This window comes from Acanthochromis polyacanthus, chromosome 1, assembly GCF_021347895.1.
Source record: "Acanthochromis polyacanthus isolate Apoly-LR-REF ecotype Palm Island chromosome 1, KAUST_Apoly_ChrSc, whole genome shotgun sequence".
Taxonomy (NCBI): domain Eukaryota; kingdom Metazoa; phylum Chordata; class Actinopteri; family Pomacentridae; genus Acanthochromis; species Acanthochromis polyacanthus.
The window spans coordinates 35,436,453-35,454,699 of NC_067113.1; the positions used below are offsets into that span (position 1 = coordinate 35,436,453).

Sequence of the window (18,247 nt, forward strand, 5' to 3'; positions counted from 1 at the left end):
AGACAAAACAACCACAGATAAATGCTGAAACAAACAAAAACACAAAACAAATAAAAAGAGACACTGAAACCCACAAAAACAGACAAAATAACTTAAAAAATGGCACAAAATGACCACGAACGGAGACGAAAAGGGCAAAAAGAGAAACAAAAACAAACACAAAACACACAAAATAACCACAGAGACACAAACAACCCCAGACACTGAAACCCACAAAAACAAAGAAAATAAAGAAAAAAAAACGACCACAGACAGTTTCCATTAAAAAACAAATAAATGTACTTTATTTATAGTGTTATATTAAAATACAGATGAAAAAACTCTCTTAGTTCATAAAGTTGCAAAAACATGAAGGAATCAGTAAATAAACTGTTTATTCATATTAATTATCAGTTTGTTTCTCTATAAATCATTATTTAGGCTCAGCAGCGTTTTAACTGATAAACTTTTTTCATTTTTCTTCTAGAAAACGTCGCTGGATGAATCTGAAGCTCCGCTGATCGACTCGTCGGGTCTGAAGGATTCCAGCTGAACCTCCAACTTCCTGCTTCCTCCTTCATCATCAACTTCCTGTGTACCTGACAAACAAACAAACAAACAACCTTCAGGCTCCAGCAGCTTTTACTGATGATCTGAGCTAATCTGGACACATTCTAAAACACTCTGGGAAACACTTCAGTCGTTCTGGAGCTTTTCTGGACAAACAGTGACACGTCTCAGGCGGATTCTGTCATTTTTGGACACGTTCACTTTCATGCCTGTTATTCTGGACAAAATATGGTCATTTAGGACACGTTTTCTCATTTTTGCACAGATTTTTGAGACGTTTTGGCGAAAGTTTGGTCATTTTAGGAACATTTTGAATAATTTGGAGGAAAATTCGAGTTATGGTGGAAAAATTCTGATTGCTTTAAGTCAAATTTACAGTCATTTTAGATGATTTTTGGTACATTTTGGACAGATTTATTCATTTTGGGAAAACTGAATAATTTTGGACAGATACTGAGTAATTGAGGACAATTGTTGATTCATTTACGTCGGGTTTTACATCATCTTTGACACATTGTAAGATTATTTGTCATTTGGATAAATTTGGGGGTCATTCTAGGAGCTTTTTGAGTCATTTTTGACAAATTTTGAGTAACTGTGGACATTTTTCATCATTTATGGAATAATTTGAGTCATTTTTGACGAATTTCACGTCATTTTGGGAACTTTTTGAGTAACTGTGGACACATTTTGACGGATTCAGTCTTCAAGTCATTTTTGACATACTGAGAGCCATTTCTGAGTCATTATGGACGCTTTTCACCATTTATGGAAAAACTTCAGCGCTTTTGGACAAATTTTGAATCATTCTGGACCAAATTTAAGTCATTCAGTGCAGTTTTTGAATAACTGTGGATGTATTTTGATTGACTTCAGCAGGTTTCATGTCATTTTTAACCATTTCTGGAGAGAAACCGCCCAGAAGCTGCAGCTTGAAGCTCAGACAGTAAAAAAAAAAAAAAAAAAAAAGGCAGAAAATCTTTAAGTGAATAAAAGCTGAAACATTTCTTTGCAGTGAATCTGGTTGCCATAGAAACGTACTGGATGTCACCGTCGGCGACCCGGCGTCTGTGCTGATATGTTTACTATCAGCGTCATCGGCCAATCAGAGCGCGAGTTTACGTATGCATGACCCTGAGTGTGTGTGTGTGTGTGTGTGTGTGTGTGTCCTCAGAAGTCCTGTAAACTCCAGCTGAAGTCTGTCAGTTTTCTGTCTTTAATTAGAGCAGCTCAGTAACCGTGACGACGGCTAACGGAGGGATGTGTTGTTGGTTTGTTGCCGTGGCGACAGCATCAGTGTGAGGCTGTGTGAGGAGGATTCAGGCGTTCACACTGACTCCTCTGTTTCAGCTTCCACACTGAATTCTTTCAGGAAACTAAACGCTGCTTTGACTCGGCCAGACCTCGAATGTTTCGTCAACGCACTGAAGCTCAGTGTTTCTGATCCACGACGCGTTCAAGGACCGTCAGAAAACTGAAACTCTGAAGATTCTTTGGGTTTTCACAGATTCTGTCTGATGAAAGTCTTTTAAACGTGCGGCAGGATTTAAATTCAAGTAGAGAGTCTGTTTTTTAGGAATCAGCAGGAAGCTTTGTGCAAAAAGAGACGCAGAATGATCACAAAAAGACACAAAAAAAACTAAAAAAATACCACAAAGACATGCTAAATTACTAAAAACACACAAAAAATAACTACAGAAAGACACAAAAGTGACTGAAAATAGCTCAAAATTATGATCGCAAACACACACAAAATGAAGACAAGACACAAAACAGCCAGAAAGAGACACAAAACAACCACAAACACACAAACCATGTGTTCCACTTCCAGTCTCTGACTAAAACCTGCTGCATTTTGTGTATAAATCAGTTTTCTAGAACCTCCAGCAGCTTTTAGTCCACATTTAGTTTGTCTACATCAGACTGACCCACAGTAACACCACACACACACACACACACACACACACACACACACACACACACACACCATCTGTGTTGTTTCAGTACAGATCTACATCCTGACGCTCGAACAAACACTGAGATCCTCGACGCCGACGGATCCTGTTTGGATCCACGAGGACCAGAGGAATGTTTCACTGACGACGTTAAATCACACAAAAGTTCATCTGGTTCAGAGTCTAGAAAGAGGAGAGGAGCTGTTTGGTGTAAAACGACCTGGAACTGAGACACAAGACGAGGAAAATACACATGAACCACAGAGATACACAACAGCACCACAAAAAGACGGAAACACAACAAAGAGACACAAACTACCCACTAAAAGACAAAAAACAACAACAAAGAGACACAAACTACCCACTAAAAGACAAAAACAACAACAAAGAGACACACAAAAAAAAACAGGAAAGACACAAAAAACACAGAGATGCATAAAGTGATGCAAAGCAACTAAAAATGACATAAATGACAAAAAGACACAAAACAGCCACAAAAATACATTAAACAACCAAAAAAAGGAAAACAACTAAAACTGATGAAAAAAGACCACAAAAAGATGCAAAACAACTACAAAAACACACAAAACAACCACAAAGAAATGCAAAAACAACAGCAAAAAGACACAAAAGGAGATATAAGCAACTAAAAAGCAAAACAACCACATAAAATACACAAAACAAAAACACAACTACCACTACAAAACAGCACAAAACAAGAAAAAAGATGCTAAATGACCACAAAATATACAAACTACAACCAAAAGACAGAAAAATGTACAAACCCACCACAGAGCTGCAGCCTCCTCAGTGTTTTCCACCAGAATGAAGAATCTTTTTAATCCAGAAGCAGTAAACAGTCACACAGCGCCCCCTGCTGCTCACTGACTGCTAATGCTGTTACACATCGTTTACTTTATCTGTTTTTATTTCATAAATGTCTATTCCTGTCCTTTTAATTCATGTTTCCATTTTTCAATGTACGTCTTAAATATTTGTGTATTTTTATGTTTTATTTTAGCCTAATTTGATATTTATTTTATTGTTTTAATGCCAAGTTTTTGTCTTTTTTATTATTTTTAATCATTTTTATTTTACTTTCTTGTTCTGGTTTATTTTCATCAAATGGCTTTAAAAGCAGTAAAAGAAATAATTATTAATGACAAAATAATTATAAAAAGGCACCATAATTTACACAACATCCGGTTTTTCTGTATCAGTATTTTTATACATTATTTACAGACTAACTCAATATTTTTCATTTTTACGTAGAGAAGAATTTATAGAATATTAACAGTATTTATGTATATTATTTATTTAGTTTAATTTATTAAAACTGTCCTCTTTTTTCCCTGCTGTGGCATTAATTAATAATATATAGAGACATATTTTTACATCACTGTTTGCGCTTTTAACAATTTATTTTATTTGTTTTTATTTAACTTCACTGAGTTTTGTAGATGAATAATTATTTTTAAATTATCGTGTTAATTCTGTTTATTTTTCTTATTTTATTACATCATATTTTACTTTCAGTTTCCTACCTGTTGGTGAGTGGAGCTGCTTCACCATAACGACCTGTAAACAAATAAACAGATAACTTGTTTATTTTACTTACTTCTGATTAATAAAACTCATGGAATACCTGCCAACAGGTGAGTGTTCTCCTCACCTGCGCTGCAGCGTCCGTTTCCTCCAGGTGAGGGGGCGGAGTCAGCGACAAGTCAGAGGTCAGTGTTCCCATTGGCTCTGCCGCCTGGTCGCCCACGGCAACCGAGCTCTGATTGGTGGCTTCAAAACCGACATCTGAAGGAAACAGAAGCATCAGAGTGAGGGAAAGTCAGCAGAAATAAAAAATATATAATTATTACTTAGATAATAAAAACACAAGGCTGCCACAATAGTAGTAAGAGTAAATAAATAAGTAAATAAAGAATAAAAGACGATAAAATGAAAAATGAGGGAAATGTAAAAAAAACTATGACAATAAAATATATCATAATAACAATAATACTTTTATTTATACAGTATCTTTTTAAAGATAACATGGAACAAAGAAAATACAGGGTAAAATCATAAACACAAAAAATAATAGTATTAATAAATATGTAAATAAATAAAGAATAAAATACAATAAGATACTTAAATCTAAAATCTATTAGACAATAAAAAAAAACTCCATTTATGTAGCAGAAGTGGAATAAAAGAAAATATGGGGTAAAACTATAAATACAAGGCTAAAAAAAATAACAGCAAATAAAGTAATATAAATAAAATAAAATAAATAAGGAGTACAAGATAATAAAATGAACAATAACATTAAATGTAAAGATAAAAATAATCAATCAGATTATTTAATTAAAACATTAAATTAAAACAGAATTAAATGAATTAAAACAGAAATAATAATAATAATCATAATACCACTGACTGAGTTACCAAAATAAAAGCATGAGTGACAAACACTGATTTAGTCACCAAAATAAAAGCATGAGAGACAAACACTGATTTAGTTACCAAAATAAAAGCATGAGAGACAGACACTGATTTAGTTACCAAAATAAAAGCATGAGAGACAGACACTGATTTAGTTACCAAAATAAAAGCATGAGGGACAAACAGTCGTACCTGCAGCCTGACTGATCTGTCCAGGTGAGGACGTCTGACTCTGCCAGCTGGGATTTGTAGTCCTGTGAGGTTTTGTAGTCCGTTTGTCTCTCACCTCCCCGACACTCACGTCCTCCTCCTCCCTCCCCCAGGAGCCCTGAGGTCAGAGGTCACAGAGCCCATTTTAAAAGGTAAAATTAACAATTATTCCTTCAACTAACACTTAATTTTTTGCATGAATCGATTACTTTTATGGAAAAATTGTTTTCAAATGTTGATTCATTTTTTCTTTGTCCAAAATTATTCAGCTTATTGTCACAGATGAAGAAAGAAACCAGAAAATATTCACATTTAAGAAGCCACAATCACAGAATTTACATTATTTTTATTCAAAAAAATGGCTCAAAGAAACTGATTTATTACTGCAAATCTAATGTTTTTGTATTTAAATCCTTTAAACTCCAGAAACACTGAGCTTCACGTATCCAAGTACACAGAAATAAAATCAATAAAAAACACCTAAACTAAGTATTATCAGAGTTTTAAATATGTTAAAAACAAACAACATATAAAAGGTACAGTTGTTTCTGTTGACAGTGAAACGTTTCCTCAACATGATGATGATTATTTGGATTAAACTTCAGTCTGAGGTGAGCGTCTCCCTGATAAACCAGTTTATTATTGTTTTTATTGTCTGACCTCTGGTTGAGGTCTCTCTCCTCTGGATGTGACTCGTTCATGCATCCTGTTGACCAGCAGCAGGTCCTGACCTCTGATCTGACCTTCACTGGGGGGGTCCAGGTCCTACAAGAGACATCTAATGTTCTTTTAATGTTTTTACAGCAGCAGGAGCTCAACGCTTAGTTTTCCTGCACTGAAGAACAAACCTGAACACATCAGAAGGAAGAAATAACACACAGGGATTAAAACTGAGCTTCCTGTGTTTGTCTTGAAGCTTTAACTGTTGTTCATTAAACTCATTAAAACGTCACCTGGATGTTTTCTGGTGAACAGGTGAGTCACAACTTACCTGCTGGAATTTATTCCTTCTGAGGGAATCGTCTCAGAAATCAACAATAAACAAAGCAACTACACATATAAAATCCCCATATAAACCCACAAAATGATCAATAAGAGACAAAAACAGCCACAAAAGACATAAAACAACTAAAAATGATGCACAAAACAACCACAAAGAGACACAAAACCGCCATTACTTGTGCTTCCTCACCATTTCCTGCAGCTCCTGCAGAGAACTGGAGAAACTGCAGACGGCTTCTTCCTCTGAAAGACACACAACGAAAAGACGATGAGTTCCAGAAAACATGGACATCTGAAGTTTACTAGATGGAGTCTGAAGCACAAATATGCAGTTTATTCAGTAGTTATTAATAACAATAATGAAGAAGATGATGATGAAGGTACCCGTCATGGCTGCCAGCTGGTTGATGCTGATCAGCATCTCTCCCTCTGAGATGTGTCTCAGTGCTGCTTCTGTTCCTGCGGTCACCGTACTGGTACTGGAACTGGAACTGGAGCTGGTACTGGAGCTGCTGGACTCTGAGGAACTGGAGCGGGAGGCAGGTTCTGGTTCTGGAGGGGGAGACGGGGAGCGAGCAGGGGGGAGGGAGGGAGGAGGAAGAGGCGAGGAGAGGGGAGGCTCCTCCTCTGCCACCGACATCAACCTGCAGGAGGGGAAATGCTTTAATATAAAATATATTTAATGTGTTTAAATAAATGTTCACGTTCATACAGCTGCTGTTTGGGTGAATCCAGATGATCCTCTGGTCGCTCCTCGTCCAATGGCAGCTCAGCATCTCCCCAGGTAAGAGGGGGCGGGGCCTGAACAGCAGGTGGACTTCCTGGCTCTGGGCTGAGAGGGGGCGTGGCTACAGGCTCTGAGGTCATAATTAGTGACAGAGAGAAACAGAATGTAATCAGATTACAAAATTTAATATATACATAATCTTATTGTAATCAGATTACATCATTTTGCGTGTAAGTCAATAAGAATGAAACACGTTAGGACAAGTTAGTGAATTAAACTCTGAAAACATAAACAAGTTGCTGCTGATGCTAACTCTACTGCTAATTATGCTAATAGCAATTTTGCTGCTAAGGCCACCTTACTACTGCTACCTCTATACTGAAACTACTGCTAACAGCGCTATTGCTGCTCCTGCTAATGCTACTAATAACAGTGGTATTTACAGCTAATGTTGCTAATGCTACAGTCTAAACTGAAACTCCTGCTAACGCTGCTAACGCTGCTACTGCTGCGTCTAACCTGGCTCTGTGATTGGCTGAGGTGACTTCCAGTTCAGAGGGCTGGTTGGTTCTGATGGAGGGGGCGTGGTCACAGGTCCGGTCTCCCTGCTGGGCTGGGTCGGACTGGGAGGTGGTGTCGGTACTGGAGTGGGGACCAGTGGAACCAGTTTAACCTGGAACAGAAGCAGAAGTTAGCGATGAATTCAGCTAAAGGATGAAGACCGAGACTCTGTGAGGAGAGCTTCTGTACCTGCTGCTCTAGTGCTGGTGCTGGTCCTGGTCCTGGTCCTGGTTCAGCATCTCTCTGACCCAGCATCAGGGCAACGGTCTCAGTCAGAACCTCATTAACCAGCTGTCTGATTAAATCTGAATCCACCGACATGTTGGAGTCGACAAAAAGCTGCAAACCTCCTCCTCCTGCTGCCTCCACTGGAGATAAATGAGATGGAAGGAGGAGGTGAAGAAGGAGGTAAAGGAGGAGAGAAGGAGGTAAACAAGGAGATAAAGGAGGGAAAGAAGGATGTAAAGAGGGGAAGGAAATGAAGGAAGAGGGAAGGAGGTAAAGAAGGAGAGAAGGAGGTGAAGAAGGAAAGGACATAAAGAAGGAAGTAAAGAAGGAGGTGTACAATGAGGTCAGTCATCCTAACCGATGTCAGAGGTGACGCTTCGCTCCTCGAGCTCTGATTGGTCGGTGTGCTGGTCGTGGGCGGGGTCAGGCTGAGGAGGATGGTACATGTCAGAGATGATCCTGGACATCAGCTGCTGTTCAACCCTGAACACAAACACAGAACAAATCAGGACCAGTAGAACCAGTAGAACCAGAGCCGGTCCTCCCAGTTCTCTCTGGTTCCTCACCATTCTACCAGTCGGGTCTCCAGGGCGTCTCGCTGCTGCTCGATGCCTGGGACGGACACCTGATCCTGGGCAGGGAGGCCAGAGGGGGCCTGGGGAGGGAAGGCTGGACCCTGGTACAGAACCGGAGGAGGAGACGGACCTCCATCCAGCAGAACCTCCTCCTCAGCCTCCACACTCACCTCCTGCTGAGGGGAACACAGGAGAACATTTAGTAGAATCCTCCATCATCACGTCCCTCACATTAGTGGACAGGCACTCTTTCTGGTGACACTTTGATTTAAAAATCGAGAAGATTTTAACGTAAAAGTTTTTAAAAAAATGTTACAGTGTCCACAGATATTAATAAAATGTCTAAAAAGCAATAAGGTTAAAAATATAATAAAATGCTATGAAAACTAGGTCAGAGATGTTACTATAATGTTAAATAACGACAAATACTAATAAAATATCCCCAAATATGAATAAACATTAAAGAAATATCCCAAAAAATTGATGTACTATTACTTTTCACAATTCGTTTGTAATATAAAATGTCAACAAATATTATTATAATGTCCAAAATTATAAATAAAATGTAAAAAAACATTAGACATCAGTTTGTCAACTGGTTTTATCATTAACACTTAAAAATACACTTTTAAAAACACCTTTTGATGATCTGTTCTAATTAAAATCACTGCATTGGATCTGTTTTTTAATTTACAGCAGATTTTTTAGGAAATGAGGAAATTTTACAGGAAATTAACCTGCAGAGCAACTTTTCAGCTTCATGTCATAAAATCTAGTTTTACCCGTTTAAATAAAGCTGTTGTTCTGTTTGTGTCCAGCAGGAGGAGCGAGAGACTCACTAAGAACAGTCTGGAGGTTAACTAGCAGAGGAGGAAGAGGAGGAAGAAGAGGAGGAAGATTTACCTGGACATCAGCGACAGACAGGAAGTCAGTTCCAGGGAAGACGTTCTCTTCTTCTTCTTCCTCTTCTTCTTCCTCTTCCTCGCTCTTCCTCTCGATGATGTCGACAGTGTTTGATGGAGGAAGAGGAGGAGCTTCATCTTCATCCTGCTGCTGCTTCTGTCAACACAAAAACATCAGAATTAAAAACACAGAGTTTATGACAACATCAGGACTGTAAATTAGAATGAGTGATTTGTGTTCCTGTTTATCGATTCATCATTTAGATCACAAAACACCAATATTTTTTTAACATCTTAAAATAAACTTTATTGCCCGAAAACGTACACTAAACTAAATGAAACTACACTAAGCTGAATTAAACTACTCGACACTTTGATAAATCAAGGTTCTGGTGCTTGGTAACAGACGACAGTTACCATGGTGACGCCATCAAATATCACTATGGTAACACCATGGATGTGTGTGTTCAGGTTGTGGCTGTAGTGAACTGTAGGGGGCGCTGGGCAGCTTCTATAGAACCTGATCAGAAAGGAGGATTCAGCTCACCTGTTGCTCAGGTGATCCGTTGTCCGTAGTGACCACAGCTGCTTTAGGAGGCGGGACTTTTGGTGATGATGTCATTCTTTGTGGACGTCTGGAGGAGTCAATCCTTGGACGACCTGAGATTATTATTATTATTATTATATTTGGATTTTTCACAGATTTTTATTGATTTCATTCATTACTTTATCAATTTTATCTTATTTAATATTTTTACTTTAATTACTTTTGTCACTATTTTTCTTTAATTATTATTTTTTATGACTATTATTGATAATTTTTTCGAAACTTTGACAACTAATATTAAAGCAGCTTCTTTGGTACAAAATGACTTTTATATTTTCCAATCATATTTTTATTCAATAAGTATTGATGACCATGTGAGGGCTTCTGGGTAATGGAGTTCCCTGTGTTTCCTCTCACAGCAAAACACAAACAAAATAAACATAAACAACACGTTCTTTTGTTTACTGACCCAGTGGGATCGCCACTGCAACAGGGAAGCTCTCTGCAGGGGTCATGGTGAGGTCGACGGGGGCACCTGAGGTCAGGTGGGAGGAGCGGACGACATGGTGATGCTGACGTCCAGGTGATAAACTGAGGGGCGGAGACACATTAAGGGGCGGAGACACATTAAGGGGCGGATCCAAACTGGTCTGAGTCTTACAAGATTTCACCTTCACACCTGAAAGACAAATCAGAAATATTTATAATCGTGTTTTACTTGTTTGGAGATCTAAACGTGTTTTTTTTTCCCGACCTCGGACGCTCTCCACCAGGCGGGGGCGGGGCTTCCTGCCCAGCGGTGAGGCAGGTGAGTTGAGGCGAAGGTATGGACTCTTCTTCAGGGTTCGTCTCTGGCCTTCGTACGGCGCTCTCCCGTACAGACGGTTCAGGAATGACTCTCCGTCCACCTGCTGGCTGTCCGTCAGTCTACCTGAGGCTGCATCAGGCTCCGCCCCCTGCTGAGTAAGAATCACTGTGATTGGAAGTCTTACTGATCAGATCAATCAAACTAATGGTTGTTAGTAGATCCAGTCTGACCGCTTTGTGTCCAGCCGTCCGTCCTCTGCTTCCTCTACCTGTCGTCGGTCTACTTCCTGATGTTCTGGGCATGCTCAGTGGTTTCTTCCCTCCTGGGCGGGCGGAGCTCTGTGATGTCACTGCAGCGTCTGCGGCTCTGCAGTGAGCAGCATCTTCTAAAGACATCTCAGCCTGAGGAGGACGAGGAGAACCATGAGATTTTAATGTTTTTCTTCCTCTAGTCCTCCAAGAGGAGAAAAAGAAGACGGAAAGAAGAAGGAAAAACAAAGAAGAATGAAGGAGAAGAAGAAAAACGGAAGAAGAAGAAAGAAGAGGAAGAAGAAAGTAGAAGATGTTGTAGTTGTTGGTGTGTTCAGGGCAAAGGGATCTTTCTAAACCTGCTGTCATGCCAGTGACAGAACACATGGTGGCAGTAGCGCTACATCACTGATTTGTTGAACTGAATCCTAAAGAAACATGGTGATAATTTTCAAGAAAGCTATTTTATGCATATCTAGAGCTACAAATAATAGTTCAACATTTGTGTTCCTTTGTTTGACCTGCTGCCCTTGTTGAAAATATGCAAGTCTGTTATTGTCCTTTGAGCCAAATTTCTTGCTTGCGTTCACATATTTAGTCAATAAAGCTGATTCTGGCTCTTATTCTGGGTCTGATTCTGGGTCTGCAGGTGTTGCAGCTCACCTGGATGTCTCTGGTTAAAGTACTGATCCAGGCGTCCACTGTCTTCTTGATCCGAACCTCCTCGGTCCAGTCTCTGCAGAGACAAAAACACGTTTCAATCAATGAATCTGGTGATCAAAGGGATGTTTGTGTTATTTATTAGGAGGCACAATGTTTGTTTGTTAGCGGACAGTTAGCATCACGTCATTAAAAGCAAATGCTAGCTACCCAGCTATAAATAGATGTTAGCTACCAATTAGCTACAAATAAACATTAGCTACCTGTTACCTAAATATGCTAGCTACCTGTTCGCGGTAAATAAATGTCAACTATTTGCTAGCTGTACATAAGTGTTCGCTAACAATCAGCTATATAAAGTATTAGTTATTTGCTAGCTAAAAATAAGTATTAGCTAACATTAGCTGTAAATAAGTGTTAGCTACCTGTCAGCTGTGAATAAAAGGATGCTACCTTTTAGCTACAACTAAGTGTTAGCTTGTGTTAGCTGTAAGTAAGTGTCCTAGCTACCTGTAAGCTATAAATAAATGTTAGATATCTGTCAAATATAAATTGTTGCGACGTTCGGTATATAAATACGTATTAGCCACCTGTCCACTATTAATGGGTGTTAGCTATTTGTCAAACACAAATTTTAGCTACCTGTGAATCATGAATTAGCATTAGCTACCTGTTCGCAGCCAGAGCTTCCAGCTGGCAGTGTAGCACCTCTCCAGTCTTGGCTCTCAGCAGAGCTTCCAGGTTCTCCTCCAGAACTTTCTTCTGCCTCCGGACCTGACGGAGAACTTGGCCAGCCTCCTCCAACGGGGACGGAACCACAGGCTTCCTCTGGACCAGTACAGACTGGAACTGCTGGGACTGGGTTCGATGGGTCTGATGTTGTTGTGGCTTGATTTGATGGAACAGGGGATGGGACCGGTTTTGCTGGGATGTGTGCTGGTGAGACTGGTTTTGGTGGAACTGGGAAGGTTCAGACCGAAAGTGGTTTTCTTGGGAATTTTGGGACTGGTTTTGCTGTGACTGGGATTGTAAGAACTGAGACTGGTTTTGTTGGAAATGGGAAAGTTTGCTGCTGGAGGGGTTGTCTTGGGAATTGGTTTGTTGGGACTGGTTTTGATGAAATGAGTTTTGGAGGCACTGGGATAGCTGGGAATGGGACTGGTTTTGATGGGAATTATTTTGTTGTGACTGATCTTGATGGGATTCAGACTGGTGTTGTTGGGATTTGTTTTGATGGGACTGAGATAGAATTTGCTGGGATTCTTTCTGTTGGGACTGGCTTTGTTGGGATTTGTTCTGTTTCGATTGGTTTTGATGGTACTGGGATAGCTGGAACTCAGACTGGTTTTGTTGGGATTTCTTATATTGGGACTGGCCTTGTTGGGATTGGATCTGTTGAGACTGGTTTTGATGGGACTGAGATAGCACCTGTTGGGATTGTTTCTGTTGGGACTGGTTTTGGTGGGATCTGTTTTGATGAAATGTTTTTTTGGGAGATTTGTTTTGTTTTGATTGGTTTCGTTGGGTCTGGTTTTGATGGCACTGGTGTAACTGGGTCAGATGCTGGTTTTGTTGGACCTGGAGGTGGTCCGGTGCAGGTCTGGAGGTTTCCAGAGAGTCTTCTGGGTGCTGGATGACAGGAAGTTGTTCACAGTTTACGTCAACAAACTCTCAGTTCAAACTTAGAGTCTATGGAACTTTTTCTTCCCTGAGTTAAGTCTTGCAGGAGTCTTATTTTAAATCATATCATAAATTCAGTCTACTTGATGGTCTACTCACCGTCAGCAGCATCTTCATCTCTGTCTTCAGACGTCCCATCTCCCTCAGCATCTCATTGGCTCTTCTCGCCACCTCCTGGCTGTGATTGGTCGAGGACTGCAGATGAGCTCTTTCAGCCGTAGAAATGCTGGAAGCACCTCGAAGATAGCACTCGTCCCTGAATACAGAAAAAGACACATATATTAGTAGACGCTACAATTTACAGACGGCCCCTAAAGGCCTCACAAGTACCAATAGATGCTGCTAGTCGTCGTGCACCAAGAAGCTTCTAGTCTCCATCAGTTACTGCAGCCTAAGCAGCCAAGAGTCCAAAAATTAGTTTGAAAGGAGCGAAATAAGGAGTTATAATGACAAATTAACCTAAAACCAGGAGATTGTATTGACATGGATTGTCCACACAGAGGCACACAGACAACAGAACCAATGAAAACGTTGGGTTGCGGTTGATAGATTTTGTATTTGGACCAACACGATATGAAGGCAACACACAGGGACATAAACCCCAAACACACAAAGCCTCTTATATCGTCATCGCCTACTTAAAACACGTCCTCACACTGAAACCAAATGATTTATCTCCTCAGGATTCGCTTTGTGTCTCCATAATGTGAATCTGCAAACAGACGTACGTCCCCACAACATGAGTAACTCCGACACACACACACTCAGACGGCAGGAAAAGCCCATTAGCGTCGGCCGTCTGGTGTTTACCGAGTGTGTCTACGGTCTGCTGCCTCCGGAGTCAATCAGAGGACACCACGCAGCGAGGGTTACTCATGTTGTGGGGACATTAAAGTGTTTACAGTCACGTTCGAGCACGTTGTCCCCATAAATCATTAAAATTACACACTTAATGAATGTAAGTCAATGTAATGTCCTCTGAAGAGACAGCATGGTGGTGTGTGTGTGTGTGTGTGTGTGTAATGGGTGGGGATAAAATGGCCGCCGCTATCGCCTGCTGCTCTGTCATTTAGCCGCTCAGAAATGAAATCGCAAACAGCTGCTGCAGATATCATGCTACTGCTGCTGCTGCTGCTGTTGCTAGGCAACGCCTCAGTGGTTTTCCATGGTGACAGCGAGCAGGTATGCCGACGGAGGAGAGGAGCTTCCATTCACAGAGAGGAGAGAAGACGAGGGGGAGGAGGAGGTGAAACAGTTTCCTCCGTTTCCTGATTTTGTTCGCCTTTTTCGTCCCCGCAGTTCCCTTCTTTTGTTTCCTCCTCATCCCCTCCTCTTCCTCATCGCGTCCTCCTCCTCCCCTCCGTAGACCTTTACATGCAACCAATAATTCATGAGCGTCGTAGTAACGGCTGGAGATGAATATTAATGCAGCGTTTGTGAGTGCTAACCTTTTCTTTCATTCTGTCCTTGTGGCTTCCCGTCATCCCTCCACTACAGGCTGAGAGTGGACCAATGTGTGCTACATGTGGGCCCAAGCAGGCTAAAAGTGGACACAGATGGGCTGGACGAGGACTAACAGACACTGTGGGATCTGGATCAGGCACAAAACGTGGATTAATAAGAGCTAGATGTACTAAATGAGGAGAGATTTGGACTAAACGGGCTAAATCAAGAGTCTGCTGGGGATAAATATGGACCCATGCAGGCCAAAACTGGAACCTTTGTAGCTAAATATTAACCCTTTTGGCCTAAAAGTGGTCCCATTCGGGTTAAATACTCCTAAATGTGGTCTAAATATGAGCCCATGTGGGATAAATCAAAACAAATATGGAATATATTGGGGTTAAATATGGACTAAAGCAGGCCAAAAATGGACTTTTTGTGGCTAAACATTGATTCCTTTGGCCTAAAAGCGGGCCCATGAAGGTTAATTGTGGGTAAATTTGGGTTAAAAACTCCTAAAAGTGGTCTAAATAGGAGCCCTTGTTGTGGACCCATGGATTAAAACTGGACCAATGCAGACCAATGTGGGGCTATACATGTTAGAACTCCTAAAATTAGACTAAACATGAGTGTATGCAGGCGGAAAATGGACACAAAAAACTAAATGGGTTAAATCAAGACAGATATGGAGTCTTCTGCAGTTAAATATGGATCAATGTGGGCCAAATGTGGACTTTTTTGTGGCTAAACATGGATCCTATTGGATTTAAAGTGACCTAATATGTGTAAATGTGCCTATATGTGAGCTAAATAGACGTAGAAACTGGTCTAAATCTGGGCACATACAGGCTAAAACTGGACCCATGCAGACCAATGTGAGTTTATATGTGGTAGGCGTGCTAAAATTGGACTAAACATGCATCTATGAAGGCGTAAAATCGACCAAATAGACTCAAATGGGTTAAATTATGACACATGCTGACACGTTTGGGCTAAAAGTGGGCGCATAAGGGGCAAATGTGGCTACAGAAGTGTTCTAAATGGGGACCCATGTGGGCTGAAGCAGGCTAAACGTGGACGTGTCAGACTAAGCGGGTTAAATAAAGAGCCTGAGGTGCAGGTGAGATCTGCAGCATCACCTGCAGTCGACCAATCAGACGAGACAAAGGCACAGCGAGACGTCTGCAGCGGGAGGGAGATTCTGCAGAGGGGAGGGGGGAGAGTGGGGGAGGGGAGAGGGGGTGAGACACTCGAGGTGTGAGGGGGAGGAGGGGGGTGTAGCGGGAGAGTGCTGACATCATCGTCTATTAATGGAGTCGACACCGTGAGACGATGATGGAGGGGGGAGGGGCGGCAGGGCGAGGAGGGAGAGGGGCGAGGTGGTGGGGGAGGGGGGGTGATCCTTGACTGACGATCAGATCAGAAATATTGATTATCGATCGCTGAGGTCTGAAGTAGCTCGTAACTGACGGTCACGTTTCTCGGCGTCATTTTTCAGCTCATTCCTGAAAAAAACCCTCAATGGGGGGAAGCTGGTCGCCATGGCAACTACAGCATCCTCCACGGCAACAGAAGAAGAGGAGGATGAGGATGAGGAAAGCGACTGCAGTGAGACAGACGAATCTGTACCTCCGGTTTTACCCCGTTTATCCCACATATGTTCGTCTACGTTTAGAGAAATGTTTCTCTGAATCTCAGAAACGTCAAACTGAACAAATTCCTGCCCGTGGATGTACACCGATAGTGCCAGACATCGTTCTACATATTCCTAATTTTAACCTCAAAGTCATTCACTGTCGTACAAATGTGAAGTCATCAACAGGACCAGACCTCACACAAAATATTCCTAATTTTAGACTTGAATTTATTCAGTCTTTGTGTGGCTGCAACTACATCTATTATACCAGACTTCATTCTGAATATTTCCACTTTTAACCTCATTATTCATCCTTGTATGGCTGCAAAGTCATCTAGATGGCCAGAATTCATTCAAAAAAAATTGCTGATTTTTGACTTGAATTTACTACACTATGATGTAATTCAAAATTTATCTAATTTTAGACTAGATTTTGTTCATCTGAGTTGCTCTTTTTTCCTGTCAAGGCCCGTTTAGGAAAACATGAATTCATGCCCCTGCATTTAGTCTCATAGCACCAGACTTCATTCAAAATATTCCCAGTTTATGGACATGACTTTAATCAATCCTTGTGTGTCTGCACAGACTTTTATAGAGCTGAAATTAATTCAAAATATTCCTAATTTTAACCTCAACATTATTCAGCCCTTGTACGGCTGCTAAGTCATCTGTTCTACCAGACTTCATTCAACATTTGGCTAAATTTAGGTTTTATTTACTAAGTTTTATTTATCATGAGACTTCATTTAAAATATTCCCATTTCTAGACTTGAAAACCCTGAAATTCCCGCAGTGGAAAACGTCGCGCTGATTCTGTTAACAGATTTTTTAACAAACCTAAACTGTTCTTTAGGACAGTTGGAGAATTATCTCCTTCTTCCTCACAGGACTGAGTACATTTAATCTCCTTTACTCTGTTCCCAGTGAACGTAGACGTCGTTACGCTACAGAAACAACGCATGTTTGGATCTTTTACCAGATTTGTAAAAGGGACCCAAAGGAAGGAGGATTAACTGAGCAGCTCTCAGATATTTTTCTTTCTGTTTGCAGTAAAAGCCTCTGAATGAAGCCTCCCACCTCACATCGCTTCATTCAGACTTAAGGAGTGAAATGTTCCGGCCTTTTCTGACGGTTTGGTTGGAGGGCGATTAACGGGAGACGCTGCAGGTCTGAGCAGAGCGATGCTGCAGTGACGAGTCTTTGTGCTTCACTGCAGCACAAACATCACATCAGAGGCCTCAGAGAGCAGCAGAGACGCACTGAGCACGTGCAGAAAGTCACATTAGTATGAGCTGCAGTCAGACTCCCAGTGCAGTACGCGTAGTACTGTAGTAGTAGTAATACTACGTGAGCAGCAGCAGTACTCTGAAACGTTCCTTTAGTTTGGGTTTCTTGCTGCATTGCAGATTTTCCTCTTGGAGCAACAAACACACCTGGACCGTGTGGACAGTGATGGTTAAGGTGCCCTTGGCTCAGCGCTGCAGTCGTGTGCATGCTAATGTGTGTGTGTGTGTGTGTGTGTGTGTGTGTGTGTGTGTGTGTGTGTGTGTGTGTGTGTGTGTGTGTGTGTGTACGCCTTATAATTCTGCACAGGAAACCACCCGGAGTCCCCACAGAGTGTGTGTGTGTCGCCGTCTTCCTCATGTTGTGGGGACGTTCTGTTCTGACCTGAATATCCGATTTTTTAAGGAGTCGTTTGATATTCAAGGACGAGACGAAACGTGATCTTAGATTTTATTCCTGAACGTAGATGACGGCAGCAGAGTAACACAGGATGAGCTCCAGTATCTGTACAACACACCAGAAAAATGTGTTGTTTGTTCAAATGAAGGACGATAAAAACACCAGAATGTCCGACTGCATCCAGGCAGATTGATCCACAGTCCTCTACATTTATACGTCTCAATGCCTCATACACAGATTACAGCTCATTTTACACTAGGCTGGTGCTAAATTATGCCAAAGTACAGGAAAAACAGAGATTCACTCCCCTTTTCAAGGTTTCTCTTTTAATTGCCTCTTAACACTGAATACAGCTTAATTGAACCCTCCTGTTGTCCTCATTTACAGCCACCAAAAA

General features: G+C 41.1%; 1 protein-coding gene across 1 annotated transcript in view; it reads right to left on the minus strand.

Annotated features, from left to right (window-relative positions):
- Window positions 1-255: 255 nt before the first annotated feature.
- Window positions 256-18,247, minus strand: part of LOC110953720 (protein TALPID3) — a 35,972-nt gene continuing 17,980 nt past the window's right edge. Inside the window, exons 14-33 of the mRNA XM_051946220.1 lie at window positions 13,188-13,344; window positions 12,079-13,037; window positions 11,412-11,484; window positions 10,731-10,901; window positions 10,447-10,651; window positions 10,162-10,371; window positions 9,693-9,805; window positions 9,147-9,302; window positions 8,235-8,419; window positions 8,027-8,151; window positions 7,630-7,808; window positions 7,399-7,552; window positions 6,865-7,009; window positions 6,537-6,796; window positions 6,343-6,395; window positions 5,811-5,915; window positions 5,133-5,268; window positions 4,177-4,310; window positions 4,049-4,082; window positions 256-578 (exon numbers count right to left, since the gene is read on the minus strand). Coding sequence (XP_051802180.1) covers window positions 463-578; window positions 4,049-4,082; window positions 4,177-4,310; window positions 5,133-5,268; window positions 5,811-5,915; window positions 6,343-6,395; window positions 6,537-6,796; window positions 6,865-7,009; window positions 7,399-7,552; window positions 7,630-7,808; window positions 8,027-8,151; window positions 8,235-8,419; window positions 9,147-9,302; window positions 9,693-9,805; window positions 10,162-10,371; window positions 10,447-10,651; window positions 10,731-10,901; window positions 11,412-11,484; window positions 12,079-13,037; window positions 13,188-13,344 — 3,670 coding nt within the window. The 3' untranslated portion in view covers window positions 256-462. The remainder of the gene's footprint in view (window positions 579-4,048; window positions 4,083-4,176; window positions 4,311-5,132; window positions 5,269-5,810; window positions 5,916-6,342; window positions 6,396-6,536; window positions 6,797-6,864; window positions 7,010-7,398; window positions 7,553-7,629; window positions 7,809-8,026; window positions 8,152-8,234; window positions 8,420-9,146; window positions 9,303-9,692; window positions 9,806-10,161; window positions 10,372-10,446; window positions 10,652-10,730; window positions 10,902-11,411; window positions 11,485-12,078; window positions 13,038-13,187; window positions 13,345-18,247) is intronic.